The 19,794-nt window shown below is 49.6% G+C and overlaps 1 protein-coding gene across 1 annotated transcript in view; it reads left to right on the top strand.

The window, feature by feature from the left end:
- Positions 1–19,794, top strand: part of LOC130113276 (endonuclease V-like) — a 146,653-nt gene that overhangs the window by 37,284 nt on the left and 89,575 nt on the right. Inside the window, 3 exon segments of the mRNA XM_056280844.1 lie at positions 870–890; positions 893–940; positions 2,617–2,745. Of these exon segments, the coding sequence (XP_056136819.1) occupies positions 870–890; positions 893–940; positions 2,617–2,745 (198 nt within the window).

Here is a 19,794-nt window from a genome sequence, read left to right on the forward strand (position 1 = left end):
GTTTTATAGCTGATTTATTCCTCATGTTGGTTTGTTTTATAGCTGATTTATCCTCATGTTGGTTTGGATTGCAGTGCTGTCCTGAGGTTGGTTGGTCGTAGTATTTGTTAAAGGGTTAGTGAGTCTCAGAGCCAGCTGCTTCAGGGGACTCTTTTTGGGGTTCAGTTCTTGGGTAAATATGGTCCGTAGTCCGGTGATTTGGAGGAGGCCAATTTGACCTTTGCTCAGGACATTGTGTTCGTTAAGGAGGGTTAGAATTCGATTGTTCAAAATGCTATTAAACACCTTCCCCAGACTACTGCTCACCACAAATGCCTCTGAAATTATTAGGATCCAATTTGTCTCCATTTTTATGAATAGGAGTTATAAGCCCTTTGCTCCAGATGTCAGGAAAAAAATCCCGAACTTAGAACAATGTTGAACAATTTGAGTACTGCCCTTTGCAGCTCAGGTGTGCTATTTTTAAGCATCTCGCTTCTGATGCTGTCAAGGCCTCTCTCTCTCTCTCTCTCTCTCTCTCTCTCTCTCTCTCTCTCTCTCTCTCTCTCTCCTCTCTCTCTCTCTCTCTCTCTCTCTCTCTCTCTCTATATATATATATATGTGTGTGTGTGTATATGGATATACACACACAGGTGAACATACATATAATGTATGTCATGCATAGATACACAGTGTATATACATAAATATCTGTATGTGTGACAGTACATAGTATCTAAGTTACAGAGTATCTATTCTGGAGTCAGCAGGAGTGTGGCAGATGAGACTAAACACCTGTGAGTCTTCAGCGGGTGGATTTTCAATCTGCTTTGGTGCAGTAGGGGTCATTTGGCATTACTGGAATATCTGACGGTTTGTTCTCCTCATCAGGTAGCCGCTCTGCAGAAAGGGAGGAGACAGCTTTCCCCCTCACAGCCACCTCGGGACGGGTTTTAGGGAAGGTACGAAGACAGACAATCACAAAAGACCATGATAATAGTTTTAATAAAAAATGTGTCCTATTATATCTGTTTACTGCTTACAATACCTGTTTCATTATGTTATGGAAAAGTGGGGTAATTAGACGGATACAGTTGGGGAGATAAAGGCTGGTGAAGAAAAAAAAACTGTAAAAAAATAGGTGCTGACCTTGGAAGGGCCGCACCTGTAAAAGTTCATACTGAACGATGCTTGGATGGCCTTTCTGTCAAAAAGCCACTGTGCACTGCAGTACATAAGGAGTCCATCAGTAGAGTACAGAGATGGGGTTGGGTTTCAATAGCGGTTCGGTTCTGAGTTGATAAAATATCGGTATTCGGTAAGCTCCAACTTAAACAAATCTATCATCTTTTTTTTTTCTTACCGCGAATCCAGATTGTTGTTCCCCAGCTCCATCAGCTGCTGTTGCATAACAAATCCACATACAGTGTTATACCAATGACATCACGTCTTCGCTGTGGATCCAGCAGGTGATGATGTCATGCTGGTATGTCTCTGGCCACACAGGCTGCAGGCTTCATTTCATTCATCAGTCCATCCCTTCATCCATTATCCAAACCGCTTATCCTGCTCTCAGGGTCGCGGGGATGCTGGAGCCCATCCCAGCAGTCATTGGGCGGCAGGCGGGGAGTCATCCTGGACAGGTCGCCAGACCATCACAGGGCTGACACACACATTCACACCTAGGGGCAATTTAGTACGGCCGATTCACCTGACCTACATGTCGTTGGACTGTGGGAGGAAACTGGGGTACCCCGGAGGAGACCCACACAGACACGGGGAGAACACGAGGACTACCCAAGACGACCCCCAAGGTCGGACTACCCTGGGGCTCGAACCCAGGACCTCCCTGCTGTGAGGCGATCGTGCCTAACCACTGGCGCCACCCGTGCCGCCCCAGTTTACAAAATTAATTTTGAAAATCAAAAAAATGAATTTCCTCATGAGATCTTTCTGTTAACTCACCAATAAGCCCGACTCCACATTCATGCATGACATAAACCACATTTTTGTTGTGTGCTGTTTTTCATAGTTGCTTGTAGATCAGTAAAAATGGGCTCAAACATCAGATAACTAAAAGTAATAATTTGATTTTTTTTTAACAATTTACCGATAAGGTTCGATAACGGGTTCTGAATGGATTTGGATTCAATACTCGGATTTGATGCTAAATTCAGATTTGATTTTTCACCCCAGCAGCACGGTGGCCCAGTGGTTGGCACCGGCGTCTTACAGCAAAGAAGGTCCTGGGTTCGAACCCCAGGCCGTCCCGGGACCTTTCTGTGTGGAGGTTGCATGTCTCTCCCCCTGTCTGCGTGGGTTTCCTCCAGGTTTCTCCGGTTTCCTCCCACCATCAAAAAGACATGCATGTTAGGGTCAATACTCCTGCCTCTGCCCCTGAGCAAGGCAATGGAAAGAAGAACTGGAGTTGGTCCCCGGGCACTGCAGCCGCCCACTGCTGCTACACAGTAGGGTGGGTTAAACATAGTGGTCTACTAACAGTCTTCCTATGTTCTGGTCCCTTCATTTGTCTGTTCTTATGCCCCAATGCTGTCTGTCTGTCTACCTGTTTGTCTAACTCTCTCTCTCTCTCTCTCTCTCTCTCTCTCTCTCTCTCTCTCGCTCTCTCTGTCTGTAGGCCTTGCGTAGCTCAGATACCAGCACCAAGCCGGTGTATGTGTCTGTAGGCCATAAGATCAGCCTGGACACAGCCGTGAGCCTCACGTACTCCTGCTGCCGCTACCGAGTCCCCGAGCCCGTCAGACAGGTAGGCCAGTCACAGAATCCAAGAAGTAAACACGTAAGACACCCCCCAGTCGCAGCCTGCTCAGCCAGCGGCGCCTTTCAGTCGTGTCCAGAAACACCGAAGAGGAGGGTGATGATCACACGACGAAGAACAGATCAGCTCGGACAGAGAGCGAGCGCAGGAATCTCTTTCTTTCTCCTCGTAATCCGCCGCGTGAGTCACCATGTGCCCCCCGTCAGTTGTTTTTTCGGCAGAAACAATTACCTGAACTGAATCGACTGGGGTTGTTAAGCAAAGAAAAAGAAGCCAACACAAAACAGAACAAAAAAACCACTCCCTCGGTCCCCCAGATGTCTGGGAGCTCTTGTGTCTCTGTTGTTCTCTTGATGCAAACCCCCTTTCAAGCGTCGCTCCTGTCAGCCTCCTAGTCGGTTTTCCTGATATGTGAGCAGAGGAGACCTCTTTATGTGCGCTTCATTCGGCGGGGGGTCTCTCCGGAACAATCCGTGTTTCAAATCGGGGGAAAGCAGGACACATAGGGGTGTAGGGAGCTGGCTCCTACGGCCACTGCTCTTATTTGCCTGTACCTCGCTTTCAGCTCTGCCCTAAAAAGGCACTACAATGTTCAAAAGTCACAGTCCGCTTCCGGTGTGGGAAGATGGCGGCGCGAAGCCACGTTGGCGGCGGCCTCACCCGGTACCGTCCATGCAGTGTCTTTGTCCACGTGTGCGTCTAAGTTTGTTTTGTCTTCATTTGATGGCTGGGGGAGCTGGCGCTGGATCGGCTGGGGGAGCCTGGTCTGCTGCTGCTGGTGGGCCCCGGGACCACCGCCCTGCAGAGCTGTGCCCAAAGAGGTAACGCCAAGGGCGGTCTGACAGGAAGCAGGGCAGGCTAAGCTAACTGCTAGCCCATGCAGACCGGCAGTTCTGATAGCACCGAGGGCGGTGTGGCGGTGGCCTTGCCTGGCGTTGAGTGTGTTTTGGTGTCGTCGTGTGAGTGTGGGGAGGTGTGTCGAAGGTGTCTGGCCAGGTGAGCTGGCGCTGGATCGGCTGGGGGAGCCTGGTCTGCTGCTGCCGGTGGGCCCCCGGGACCATGGCCCTGCCAGAGCTGCATCCGCAGAGGTAACATCAAGGGCGGTTTGACAAGATGCAGAAGCAGGGCAGGCTAAGCTAACTGCTAGCCCATGCAGACCGGCAGTTCTGATAGCACCGAGGGCGTTGTGGCGGTGGCCTTGCCTGGCGTTAAGTGTGTTTTGGTGTCGTCGTGTGGAGTGTGGGGAGGTGTGTCGAAGGTGTCTGGCCAGGAGAGCTGGCGTTGGATCGGCTGGGGGAGCCTGGTCTGCTGTGTCCGGTGGGCCCAGGGAGGGCTGCAGACTACCACATGCCTCCTCCGATACACGTGGAGTCACCAGCCGCTTCTTTTCACCTGACAGTGAGGAGTTTCACCAGGGGGACATAACATGTGGGAGGATCACACTATTCCCCCCAATTCCCCCTCCACCTCCACCTCGACCAACCAGAGGGGGCGCTAGTGCAGCGGCCAGGACATATACCCACATCCGCTTCCCACCCGCAGACACGGCCCATTGTGTCTGTAGGGACGTCCGACCAAGCCGGTGGTAACACGGGGATTCGAACCGGGCGATCCCCGCGTTGCTAGGTAACGGAATAGACCGCAACACTACCCGATGCCCCGCCCCCCTTTTTACACGGTGTGCTGCCACTGCAGCATCAGGCTCTCACATTGAATCTGTGAAATGAATCCAGATTCAAAGGCCTCCCCACTGACCTGAACCCTGCAGCTCTCCAACGGCCACAGACGACCCCTGTCTGTCACTACAGAGGAGACAGAGTTGTGTGTGTGTGTGTGTGTGTGTGTGTGTGTGTGTGGAATGTAAAGCCCTGTGAGTCCGCATCTGTGATTTGGAGCTGCATGAATAAAACAGCACTTGACTCGACAACAAAATGCTCTGTTATTGGAGAGAAACCCCCCCCCCCCCCCCCCCGCTGTTCACCACAATCGGCTCCACTTCTGTACGCCACTAGGTTGCGCTGTTCTCCCATCATTCACAAGTCTGCCTCGGCTGCAGTGCAACTAAAATAAATTCACACACACACATTCTGGTACATACACGAACACACATAGGCGAACGCTTTTGTGCATACAGATACGTACGTTTTAACAGACGCACACATAAAGGTTTCTGACCCCAAAACACGTGCAAGTATGAGCATTGCCAACACACACAGACACACACACATGCACGTACAAACACACACAAAACAGACAATCACAGAAGTAGTTGCACCCGTACACACCTTTTACACAAACGACCATGAATATTGCTACTCCCCTGCTGCTGTACGAATCTGCAAACACACCACACACACACACACACACACACACACACACACACACACACACAAATAAAAAGGACATTCACATTTGTATTTGCACCCATACACACCCTTTATACAGACAACCATAAATACTGCTACACCCTGCCGCTGTTCAAATCTGCAAACACACACACACACACACACACACACACACACACACACACACACACACACATATTTCACCATCAGTGATGCTAGGGGAGCTGCAGCAGCAGCAGCTAACTCTTCTTCCCGTGTGTGTGTGTGTGTGTGTGTGTGTGTGTATATGTGTGTGTGTGTGTGTGTGTGTGTGTGTGTGTGTGTGTGTGTGTGGTGCTTGGCTGATGCATTAGCTGGAGGTGCTGGTGCTGTTGCTAGTGGGAGTGTGTGTGTGTGTGTACCAGTGGTACCAGTGATGGAATCTGGACTTCACAGGGAAGTGAAGGCACCACTACCACCGTTCCTCCATCCCTCCATTCTCTCCTCCTTTTGTGTCTTTCTCTCTCTCCTGTCTGTCTGCATCTCAGTTTGCTCTGCTGTGTCCTCAGCATCCCTGCCCTGTCTCTGCCTCGTGGCGTCTTCAGCATCCCTGCCCTGTCTCTGCCTCATGGTGTCCTCAGCATCCCTGCCCTGTCTCTGCCTCGTGGCGTCTTCAGCATCCCTGCCCTGTCTCTGCCTCATGGCGTCTTCAGCATCCCTGCCCTGTCTCTGCCTCATGGCGTCTTCAGCATCCCTGCCCTGTCTCTGCCTCATGGCGTCTTCAGCATCCCTGCCCTGTCTCTGCCTCGTGGCGTCCTCAGCATCCCTGCCCTGTCTCTGCCTCATGGCGTCTTCAGCATCCCTAACCTGTCTCTGCCTCATGGCGTCTTCAGCATCCCTGCCCTGTCTCTGCCTCGTGGCGTCTTCAGCATCCCTGCCCTGTCTCTGCCTCGTGGTGTCTTCAGCATCCCTGCCCTGTCTCTGCCTCATGGCGTCTTCAGCATCCCTGCCCTGTCTCTGCCTCGTGGCGTCCTCAGCATCCCTGCCCTGTCTCTGCCTCATGGCGTCTTCAGCATCCCTGCCCTGTCTCTGCCTCATGGCGTCTTCAGCATCCCTGCCCTGTCTCTGCCTCGTGGTGTCTTCAGCATCCCTGCCCTGTCTCTGCCTCATGGCGTCTTCAGCATCCCTGCCCTGTCTCTGCCTCGTGGCGTCCTCAGCATCCCTGCCCTGTCTCTGCCTCATGGCGTCTTCAGCATCCCTAACCTGTCTCTGCCTCATGGCGTCTTCAGCATCCCTGCCCTGTCTCTGCCTCATGGCGTCTTCAGCATCCCTGCCCTGTCTCTGCCTCATGGCGTCCTCAGCATCCCTGCCCTGTCTCTGCCTCGTGGCGTCCTCAGCATCCCTGCCCTGTCTCTGCCTCGTGGCGTCTTCAGCATCCCTGCCCTGTCTCTGCCTCATGGCGTCCTCAGCATCCCTGCCCTGTCTCTGCCTCGTGGCTGTCCTTTGTGTCCTTTGTGTCCTTTGTGTCCTTTGTGTCCTTTGTGTCCTTTGTGTCCTTTGTGTCCTTTGTGTCTCTCTTCATGCCGCGCTGTCTTCACCGCACACACGTGCAGGTGCTGTCCTCTTCATCGCTGCCGTGCAGAACCGCGTCCACAGTCACACTGCTTTCTCTTTTTTCCTTAATGGAACTGAAGTTCTTTATGGCCCATTAAAGGCCGAGCTCAGCTCCATGGCCCGGAGGTCCGGTGGAACCAGTCCTGTATGTGCGATTATGTCTAATAAATCTGAGGCTGGCAGGGAAGAAGAAACCCCGTGTCTGCTGTCTGCCTGCAGTAAAGGACGTCTTGTTCAAAAGAGATTTTCTGTCCCTTCTGTTTTCTCCAGACGCTACTAGTCAAGGTGGACCTGCTGCATAGATGCCTATTACAGCTCAGCCCCCCCCCCCCACACACACACACACACAGACACACTACACACACACTACACACACACACACACACGCACACACACACACACACACACACACACACACACACACAGTCACACATACACACATACACACACACACAGTCACACATACACACACACACACTACACACACACTACACACACACACACACACAGTCACACATACACACACACACACAGTCACACATACACACATACACACACACACACAGTCGCACATACACACACACACACACTACACACACTCACACACACACACACAGTCACACATACACACTACACACACACTACACACACTCACACACACACACACAGTCACAAATACACACACACACAGTCACACATACACACATACACACACGCACACACACAGTCACACACACACAGTCACACATACACGCACACACACAGTCACACACACACAGTCACACATACACACACATACACACACGCACACTACACACACACACACACACACACACACAGTCACACATACACGCACAGTCACACATACACATACTCACACACATACACACACGCACACTACACACACACACACAGTCACACATACACGCACACAAATACACACATACACTCACACACACTCACACACACGCACACTACACACACACTCACACACACACATACACATACATACACACGCACACTACACACACACACACACAGTCACACATACACGCACAGACACACATACACACACGCACACTACACACACACACACACACACAGTCACACATACACACACGCACACTACACACACACTCACACACACACATACACATACATACACACGCACACTACACATACACACACACACACAGTCACACATACACGCACAGACACACATACACACACGCACACTACACACATACACACAGTCACACATACACGCACAGACACACATACACACACGCACACTACACACACACACACAGTCACACATACACATACTCACACGCACACTACACACACACACACAGTCACACATACACGCACACAAATACACACAAATATACACACACACATGCACACACACATAAATACACATGCACACACAAAGCACATGCACACACTCACACGTGCACGCACACACACATTTATACACACACAGTCACACATACACGCACAGACACACATACACACACAGTCACAAACACAAATACACACACACGCATGCACAAACACACACACACTCACTCACACACACACACAGTCACACATACACACATACACACACGCACACTACACACACACTCACACACACACAGTCACACATATACACACACATACACACATACACACACACACAGTCACACATACACATACTCACACACATACACACACGCACACTACACACACACACACACACACAGTCACACATACACATACTCACACACATACACACACGCACACTACACACACACACAGTCACACATACACACACACAAATACACACATATATACACACACACATGCACACACACATAAATACACATGCACACACAAAGCACATGCACACACTCACACACACACACTCACACGTGCACGCACACACACATTTATACACACACAGTCACACATACACGCACAGACACACATACACACACAGTCACAAACAAATACACACACGCACGCACAAACACACACACACTCACTCACACACACACACACACAGTCACACATACACACAGACACACACACACAAATACAACACACAAACACATACACACACGCACACTACACACACACAGTCACACATACATGTACAGACAAATACACACACGCACGCACAAACACGCACACACTCACACACACTCACACATGCATGCACACACACATACACACACGCATGCACGCACGCACACACACATATACACACAAACGCACACATAAATGCACACACGCGCACGCATACATGCAGACACACACACATACACATGATGCACATACACATACACACGTGCACATACACACATGCACACACATACACACACGCACATTTGCACACACACACACACACAAACACAAACACATGCACACAAACACACGCGCGCACACAGCGTTACAGAACGCCTGCCGGTGGTGGGGGGTCTGCAGCTCCGTGGCGGTGGAGCATCATGTTGCTGTGTGTGTGTGTGTAATTGTGGGCTCGCCCCTGGGACACGGCAAGGCGACGGGCTTGGGGCTCGGGGGGCTCGGGGCTGGGGGCTGGGGGGGCTGGGGGCTCGGGGGGCTGCCAGAAAAGGCCACAGTAAGCGTTTATGCGTCCAGCGGAGTAACAAATTGCAGGCGGCTGTGATATTGGCACCTTGCGGAGCACTGAAGTAGTGGCTTACAAAACAAACGTGGCAGTTGTTAGTGAAGACACGAGGCACATCAGAGGACAAAGCTGCACGCACAACACGGCACACACAACCCTGCACACCGGGTCTACACACTGTGCGCTGCACGAGATAAGGCTGGACTCATTCATGAGTCTTTTTAAAAGGATGTGAAAAACGTGTGTGTGTGTGTGTGCGTGTGTGTGTGTGTGTGTGGTGCTTTTGTTTGCGTGGCACAGCGCCCCCGGTGGTCAGAGGGCTCATGCCGGAGCTAAAAGCTTGCATGTGTGCGTCCCCGTTCGGAGGGTGGGTGCCAGATGCGTCCCTGCAGGAAGGCAGCGCGGTGTCAGTTCTCCGGCAGCTTTGATGATGTTTAAGCCTCCTCTTCACACTCCTCTCCAACCTCTCTCCTTTTATCTCCCCCCCCCCCCCGCTCTCATCAAGACCCAGCTCTGCTTGTCACGGCAGAAAAAAGGAGTTTTCTTAGCACAGTAGAGTGTGAGCGAGAGAGAGAGAGAGAGAGAGAGAGAGAGAGAGAGAGAGAGAGAGAGAGAGAGAGAGAGAGATGAAAGGAAAAGATGACATCATGGTTTGTTTCTGCAGTCGAGGGCTGTTGGTGTTAATGCATTGGCGCAGAATCGGATGTAATCTCATGTGGAAGAGTTCAAACATGCCCTTTATCTCTCACCCCCCCTCTCTGTTTCTCTCTCTCTCCCCCTCTCTCTCTGTCTCTCTCTCCCCTTCTCTCTGTCTCTCTCTCCCCTTCTCTCTGTCTCTCTCTCCCCTTCTCTCTGTCTCTCTCTCGCCCCCCTCTCTCTGTCTCTCTCGCCCCTCTCTCTGTCTCTCTCTCCCCTCTCTCTCTGTCTCTCTCTCTCTCCCCTCTCTCTCTGTCTCTCTCTCCCCTTCTCTCTGTCTCTCTCTCCCCTTCTCTCTGTCTCTCTCTCCCCTTCTCTCTGTCTCTCTCTCGCCCCCTCTCTCTGTCTCTCTCGCCCCCCTCTCTCTGTCTCTCTCTCTCTCCTCTCTCTGTCTCTCTCTCTCTCCTCTCTCTCTGTCTCTCTCTCCCCTTCTCTCTGTCTCTCTCTCCCCTTCTCTCTGTCTCTCTCTCCCCTTCTCTCTGTCTCTCTCTCCCCTCTCTCTCTCCCCTCTCTCTCTGTCTCTCTCTCCCCTTCTCTGTCTCTCTCTCCCCTTCTCTCTGTCTCTCTCCCCCTCTCTCTGTCTCTCTCTCCCATTCTCTCTGTCTCTCTCCCCTCTCTCTGTCTTTCTCTCCCCTTCTCTCTGTCTCTCTCTCGCCCTCTCTCTGTCTCTCTCTCCCCCTCTCTCTGTCTCTCTCTCCCCTTCTCTCTGTCTCCCTCTACCCCTCTCTCTGTCTCTCTCTCCCCTTCTCTCTGTCTCCCTCTACCCCTCTCTCTGTCTCTCTCTCCCCTTCTCTCTGTCTCTCTCTCTCCCCCTCTCTCTGTCTCTCTCTCCCCTTCTCTCTGTCTCCCTCTACCCCTCTCTCTGTCTCTCTCTCCCCTTCTCTCTGTCTCCCTCTACCCCTCTCTCTGTCTCTCTCTCCCCCTCTCTCTGTCTCTCTCTCGCCCCCTCTCTCTGTCTCTCTCTCTGTCCCCCTCTCTCTGTCTCTCTCTCGCCCCCTCTCTCTGTCTCTCTCTCCCCTCTCTCTCCCCTCTCTGTCTCTCTCTGTCTCTCTGTCTCTCTGTCTCTCTGTCTCTCTCTCTGTCTCTGTCTCTGTCTCTGTCTCTCTCTCTCTCTCTCTCTCTCTCTCTCTCTCTCTCTCTCTCTCTCTCTCTCTCTCTCTCTCTCTCTCTCTCTCTCTCTCTCTCTCTCTCTCTCTGTCTCTCTCCTTTCCCCCTCTCGCTCTCTTCCCCTCTCTCTCTCTTCCCTCCTCTGTCTCTCTCTGTCTCTCTCTGTCTCTCTCTCCCCTCTCTCTCTCTCTCTCTCTCTGTCTCTCTCTCTCTCTCTCTCTCTCTCTCTCTCTCTCTCTCTCTCTCTCTCTCTCTCTCTTCCCTCCTCTGTCTCTCTCTGTCTGTCTCTCTCTCTCTCTCTCTCTCTCTCTCAATTTCAAATTAGCATGACATATACGTTTGTATTGCAAAGCATTTTCACATAAAGGAGAATAACAATCTCTCTCTCTCTGTCTCCTCCTGTCTGTCACTGTCTCTCTCTCTCTCTGTCTCTGTCTCTCTCTTCCCCTCTCTCTCTCTCTCTCTCTGACTCTCTCGCCCCCCTCTTTCTCTCGCCCTCTCTGTCTCCTCACATACACATCTCACACGCTCCATACAAGCTCTCGCCTCCCCGTGAGGCGTGCTTCCTCACACCGTCTCGCTCCTTTGATAGCTCACAGCTGACTCGAGAGAGCAACAGAGAGCATATTTCCAGTAGGCATCCAGACACCACCTTCACTCCATCATTCCTCCACATGCGTGCCATCGCCAAGACACCCTACTGTTCAGACCCCAGCGCCGCTCCGTCAGCTAAGACGCCGGCCTCGGTGCTGTCGCAGGACCAGGTCTCATTTCGCCACCTCGTCATGAGAGTTTTGCGCCAGTTTTCCTGTGTAGACCTCAGAATGAGTTTATGATCATGATGGCGCGGTGGTTAGCGCGGTCGCCTCACAGCAAGAAGGCCCCGGGTTCGAGCCCCGGGGCAGTCCAACCTTGGGGGTCGTCCCGGGTCGTCCTCTGTGTGGAGTTTGCATGTTCTCCCCGTGTCTGCGTGGGTTTCCTCCGGGGGCTCCGGTTTCCCCCCACAGCCCAAAGACATGTAGGTCAGGCGAATCGGCCGTACTTAATTGCCCCTAGGTATGAATGTGTGTGTGCAACACATCCATCCAACTATAATCTGATCATCGGGGAAATGTAAAAAGTATTTCTGTGAGAAATTAAGGGTCGGGGTTGGTTCATTAGTCTGAGTGGGTGAGACGTACTCAGTAGATCGCAGGTTTTCTCATACAGAGAAAAACCCCTGTTGGCTTTCTGCCGCTGTGCTCCTCACGTAGGCTAGTCTTGAAAATGCAGCCAAACCAGTAGGCCTCCGCATCAACGCTAGGAAAACTGAATCCATCAGCTACGACCAAGAAGGGATCCTCTCCTCGTCAGATGGTCAGCACATCAGATCGGTCTCGGGGAGCAACATCGAACCCACCGGAAGAGATGTGCGGCTTCGAATCGGAAAGGCTTGACCACACCGAGGGACTTCGCGTCATCTGGAAGTCCGCGACAGTTGAGTCCGTTCTCATTTATGGATCACCTCCTTGGACCCTTGCTAAAGGGCTTGAATCTGGACTTCACGGGGCTTTCACCAGAATGCTGCACTAAATGTCCATCCATCAATCCATTAGCTGAACCGCTTACCCTGCTCTCAGGGTGGCGGGGATGCTGGAGCCTATCCCATCAGTCATTGGGCGGCAGGCGGGGAGACACCCTGGACAGGCCGCCAGGCCATCACAGGGCCGAGACACACACACACACACACAAACATTCATACCTAGGGACAATTTAGTACGGTCGATTCACCTGACCTACAGGTCTTTGGACTGTGGGAGGAAACCGGAGCCCCCAGAGGAAACCCACGCAGACACGGGGAGAACATGCAAACTCCACACAGAGGACGACCCGGGACGACCCACCAAGGTTGGACTACCCGGGGCTCGAACCCAGGACCTTCTTGCTGTGAGGCGACCCGCGCTAACCACTGCGTCACCGTGCCGCCAGCACTAAATGTACCCTGGAAGAAGCGCCCTACAAAGAAGCGTCTCTATGGCGATATACCCGCCGTCCCAAACACTACCCGAGGACGGAGGGTTCGGTTTGCTGGAGGAGCAAGGACGAACTTGCAGGCGACACTCTGCTTTGGTCGCCCAGACGTGGAAAGACAACTTGTTGACAACATAGGACGTCCATCTGAGGATCTTCCAGCTGCTATGCAGGATAGAGACGGGTGGCATGAGAGGGTCAGAGCCATCCGAGGACACTCGACCTGATGATGATGACTCCTGATGTTACTATCTTTCTTTTGACAGTAACACAAGATACGGAGCAGCTTGGGGAAATAGTAGGAAATAACGTTACTTGCTTCGAGCGTAATAGAGAGAGAGCACATTTTCTCAGATGAAACCGATCCAAAATGAAGCGCCTGGCTGAGCTGCTGGGTTTAAGGACCCGATAAGCCAGTTACATCATCCTTAAAGTTAAAACCATTTACTGTTTGCCTGTGTCAACAGTAATCATGGATGATCTTTCTGCTGCTATCTCGGGGGGGGGGGGGGTTGCATATATTCTACAGTGAAACACATTTTTTATTGGCGGTGTTCCTATGTGTCCTAACCTGCATGCTAACTCACCAAGCAGCCAATGCTGATACTCTACAAACTACGGTAGAGATATTTACATGAACTGCTTATTGATTAGGTCTGTACTTCGTTTCCAAAAATCGCCTTGAGCCATTATTCCAAATTCCTGTTTTATCAAGTCAGTCAATCAATCAATCAATCAATCAATCAATCAATCAATCAATCAATCAATCAATCAATCAATTTTTATTGAACATGTTAAAGAAAACACAAGCAATAAAACAAACAAAAACACAAAATCATCGGCAACATATAAGCGACAAATCTATTACTATTTGTACTATTACTACTACTACTCCTACTACTACTAATGCTACTACTACTACTCCTACTACTATTATTACTAGTACTATTACTACTACGACTCCTACTACTAGTACTACTACTAGTAGTACTACTACTACTCCAACTACTACTACTACTACTAGTATTACTACTACTGTTCCTACTACTACTACTACTCCCCCTACTACTACTACTACCACTACTCCTATTACTACTACTCCTACTACTAGTAGTACTAGTACTACTCCTCCTTCAACTACTAGTACTACTACTACTATTCCAACTACTCCTACTACTACTACTACTACTTTCGGCTGCTCCCATTAGGGGGCGCCACAGCGGATCATCCGTTTCCATCTCTTCCTGTCCTCTGCATCTTCCTCTGTCACACCAGCCACCTACATGTCCTCCCTCACCACATCCATAAACCTCCTCTTTGATCTTCCTCTTCTCCTCTTCCCTAGCAGCTCCATATTCAGCATCCTTCTCCTAATGTACCCAGCATCTCTCCTCCACACATGTCCAGGCCATCTCAATCTTGCCTCTCTTGCTTTGTCTCCAAACCGTCCAACCTGAGCGGTCCCTCTGATATACTCATAACATATAAGCGACAAATAAGCAACTCAAATAATACTGATCATGTTTAAAAAGGGGTAAGAAGAAGTTGAGAACTTTTGTAGTCCTACCCCCTTGTGCTACTCATGCAATGATAATAAGAAATTAAATTTCAATTTACAGCCATCAGTATCCACTATATCTATCTTAGTTGACTCAAACAAATCACCCCCCTTGAAATAATGATAATAATAAAAACAAACCTGGTCACTGGTCCATCTCATAACTGTTCAGTATTTTGTTTCTGAAGGGCATTCTTAGTTCAGATAGAGTACCACATGTTTTCAGCTCATCCCTGTAGTTATTCCACAAACCAGCTCCCGTGGTTGTAGCACAGTGAGGTTTTGCATCTGTCCTTACTGGAGGTTTTTAATATACAGGTTCCTCTCGAACTGTGTTTACGTTGTCTCAGTTGGAACAACCCCTGGATACTGTGGGGTAATTGTTGATTTATTACTCTGTACATAATTTCAAGTTTTACAATCAACCACATCTTTAAATTTTAGTGCTTTTATTTTGATAAAAAATGGAAGGGTTGGTTCTCTGTAGGTGGTTTAATTTACAATTGGCATAGCTCTTTTTGGAGGTTGAAGATTGGATCCGTGTATTTTTTTGTACGTGTTCCCCCACACTTCCACACAGTAGGTAATGTATGGGAGAATGAAGGAACAGTACAATTCATATAAGGAAGTCTTGCTTTAGTAGATCTTTGTCTTTGTTCAGTATTGCAGTTGATTTGGATATTTTAGCTTTATTATAAGTTACCTGCAGCTTCCAACTTGATTTGCTGCCTGTTGATACTCCGAGAAATTTAATTTCAGATACTTTTTCGATGTCTACGTCATTTACCATGAGTTTCTTGTCTGACTTGCTAGATTGATTCCCAAAGATTATACATTTTGTTTTGCTTAAATTCTGTTAGTTTATTTACATCAAACCAACTCTTCATCCTGCTCAGTTGCTCTTCCACTGTATTAGAGAGTTGTTGCAGGTTGCGGCGAAGAACAGACGGAAGCCAAGTCTCAGATATCGCAGTTACTGTGAACTTCTTGTCCACTTTTCTTAAGCACTCGTTGATCTTTGAAAAGTTAGGCTCCTGCTATTGAAGTGAATTATTAATATTGCTCCGTCCATTTTTACATTTCTTTTGAACTGGTCTTCTGTGTAGTATCCATACGGTCTGTTCTTGTGGAAATTGTTCCCCTGTTTGTTCTTCCTGTTATGTGATTTAATAATTATGTGTTAATGCAGCCCATATTATTCCATATAATAATAATAATAATAATAACAACAATAATACACTAATAATAATAACAGAAACAACCACAATAATAATAACAAAAACAAGTTAAAAATAATAATAAAAACAATAATACTAAACAACAATTGATAATAATAAAAACAACACAATAATAATATAATATTAATAATAACAAAAACAGCAACAATTAATAATAACAAAAACAGCAACAACAATAATAATAATAATAATACCAAAAACAACAACAATAATAATATAATAATAATAATAATAACAAAAACAGCAGCAACAATTAATAATATTAATAATTACAGCAGAAGTGTAAATCAGGGGTCAGGGAGGGGTCCTAGCTCACTAAACAAGATTTCACAGTGAGATGTTTCATTGGCAACCTCATCAGCTCAGCCACATACTTCACATACAGGGGGCAGTACTATAGGCAGAGGCATGGGTGTGCTATGGGCCCCCCAGTCTCACCTATAGAGGCCAACTTGTATATGGGGGAAGTGGAAAAGAGGGCTCTGATGTCCTATCTAGGGACTAGCCATTGGTTCAGATTTGTGGACGACACCTGGGTTAAAATTAAATCTCAGGATGCACCACATTTCACCGACCACATTAACTCTGTGGACAACCACATCAAGTTCACCAGGGAGGATGTGATCAGTTCTGAATTTTACCTGCACAGAACAAACGAAAGGTTGCAAAATGTGCAACTGGCTAGCAAGGTGTTTGGTGAACAGCGCCATCTTACCGCTACTTTTGAACAGCGGGTGCTCTGAAAGGTCAGGTGAATGGTGAACAGTCTAAACCGTACTCTAAATGAGCAATTTCAGTTGCTGGAGGTTTATATGGCCAGGATTAAAGAGCCACAGATGTAAAACTTTTACATCTCGTGCAATTACCTGGCTCAGTCTGCACCGTACTCCATTCAGTTTCATGCTAATAGTTGCTCAAGGCTACAAGGTGCTCATTGTTTTGCACGTGCCATCAGTTGTTGCCACCAGTCTCCTGCATCTATGTTGAGTTATTACTGTGCAGGGTCCGCGGTGGTGTAGCGGTCTAAGTATTGGCTCTGTGTCAATGCAGTTTCCCACGGATCTGACGACACCGGGTCCGACTACGGCCGGACTCAATGAAGCAGCAATATTTGGCAACGCTGTCTTCGGGAGGGGGGCGGAGTCGGCTTGTGTTCGTCACATGAACGCGTCTGTGTGTGTGTGGGGAAAAAGCAGTGGTTCGGCCTGGAGTCGCCTTGTCACGGAAGTGGGGAGGCGACTCCTTCGAGACCGCCGGCCGGAGAGATGCAGTTGGTGAACGCGTGCAGTACGAGGGTGGGTGTTTGAGCTAAAATGGGGACCGATTGCCCGCTAAAAAGGGAAAAAATCAGAAATAAATAGTAAAAAAAAAAGAAGTTATTACTGTGGATGTACAGTAAATGTGCAGTCAAATGTGGATGTACAGTGGTATTTTTGTGCAGTGCTAACTTGCTGCAGGTGCAGTGCAGCAAGTGCTTGGTGCAGCTGAGTCGGCCATACTAAATTGTCCCCGGGTGTGAATGTGTGCATGTGGGCTCTGTGATGGACCGGTGGCCTGTCCAAGGTGTCCCCCCCCACCTGCTGCCCAGTGACTGCTGGAACTCCAGCATCCCCACGACCCCGAGTAGGATAAGCGGTTCGGATAATGGATGGATGGACTAACTTTGCTGCTGCAAGATAAATGTCGCACAAAGCGACAATAAAAGGAGTGAAGTGATTTGAAGCGGAGGCTTTTGACCATCTCAACCTAATGTGCTGCCGAGTTAGCCGGGACCGGCTGCAGAGGAACGTCTACGGCAATTTTGCAGGTGGAAGTTAGCCTATGAAAATATGAACAAGTGTGCACAATTCAGCCACACAAAACGGTAGCACCTGAGCAGGCATATGCACAGTGAGGGAGTTCAAATCCTCGTCTGTCCCCTGACATCACGGGCTGCACTGACACACAACTCCTGCCTCGGCCTGCGTATCAAAGCATAGCAGTCTGACCCGAGCTGTTCTGCCCGTGTTGTGTACCGTCTGCTGTTACGTCCTGGCTAAAACCCGTACTTCCTCAACCCCACTCCTTACACACACGCACACACACACACTCACACATACACACACACTCTTACATACACATGCACACACACTCGCATGCACACATACACATGCACACTCACACACACACATATATATATATGCATATGCATGCACACACACACACATACACACATACACATGCACACACGTGCATATGCACACACACACACATGCACCACATGCGCACAAACATGCACGCATATGCACACACACACGCATGCACACACACACGTGTGCACATGCACACACACAAATATGCACACACGCACACATACACATGCACGAACGCATACACATGCACACACTAAACATGCACACACATGCACAAACACCCACATGCACACGCGCACACACACACACACACACATACACACGCACTCTTACATACACATGCACACACACTCGCATGCACACATACACATGCACACTCACACACACACATATATATATATACACACACGCATATGCACACACATACATATGCATGCACACACACACAGACACATGCACACACGCGCACATGCACACACACACATGCACCACATGCACACACACACATGCACCACATGCACACACGCACACATGCGCACAAACATGCACGCATATGCACACACACGCGCACATGCACACACACAAATATGCACACACGCACACATACACATGCACGAACGCATACACACATGCACACACACACTCACATAAACATGCACACACATGCACAAACACCCACATGCACACGCGCACACACACACACACACAGAGCGCTGATGGAAAGACATCAGCTGGTAATGGGGCTTTTAGGAACTGCCTGAGACATAATAGCCTCTTGCAGCAGTTCTCCCCCCTCCTGCCTCCGTCTGAGTGCATTGCACTAAACGAACGAGACTCATCATGGCAGAGTTCCGGCTACGATGGCAACCTGAACATGGCCGGCTGTCTCTCCTACCCGTGTTTTCTTTCAGTATGAGAAATCGGTGGGCGAGGAATAAGAGACTCTCGGCTCACAAGGATAAATATTGAGCACACTCCCGGGCTTTGTATGTCTGGTGGGGTTTTTTTCTGTTTTGATCAGGTAAATCACAGGGGTTTGTTTGTTCGTTTGTGTGTTGGACTCGGAGGCTAGCCGGATCTGTGAGATTTCGCAGACCTTTTTCCTTCTTCAGAAACAAGTTCATTCATTCAGCTGCAAACCATGTTGTGCAATGTCAGCATTGAAGCACATCCTGACTTTTCCACTGTATTTTTTTTGGGGGGGGGGGTTCCCCCTTTTTCTCCCCAATTGCACCTGGCCAGTTAGCCCAGTCTTCTGCTCCACCCCCTCTGTCGATCCGGGGAGGGATGCAGACTACCACATGCCTCCTCCGATACATGTGGAGTCGCCAGCCGCTTCTTTTCACCTGACAGTGAGGAGTTTCACCAGGGGGACGTAGCACGCGGGAGGATCACGCTGTTCCCCCCAGTCCCCTCTCCCTCCAAACAGGCGCCCCGACCAACCAGCGGAGGCGCCAGTTCAGCGACCAGGACGCATATCGACATCCGGCTTCCCATCCGCAGACACGGCCTGGAGGGACGCCCGACCAAGCCGGAGGTAACACAGGGATTCGAACCGGCGATCCCCGTGTCGGTAGGCAACGGAAGAGACGCTACACCACTCGGACCCCCCTCCACTGTACTTTTTTGTCAGTCTGTCAAGACATTAGCTATTTGGCTTGGTAGATACAGTGCCTTGCAAAAGTATTCAACCGCCTTGAGCATCATCACTAATTCCTGGATT

The sequence above is a fragment of the Lampris incognitus genome, chromosome 5 (genome assembly GCF_029633865.1).
Source record: "Lampris incognitus isolate fLamInc1 chromosome 5, fLamInc1.hap2, whole genome shotgun sequence".
NCBI classification, from domain to species: domain Eukaryota; kingdom Metazoa; phylum Chordata; class Actinopteri; order Lampriformes; family Lampridae; genus Lampris; species Lampris incognitus.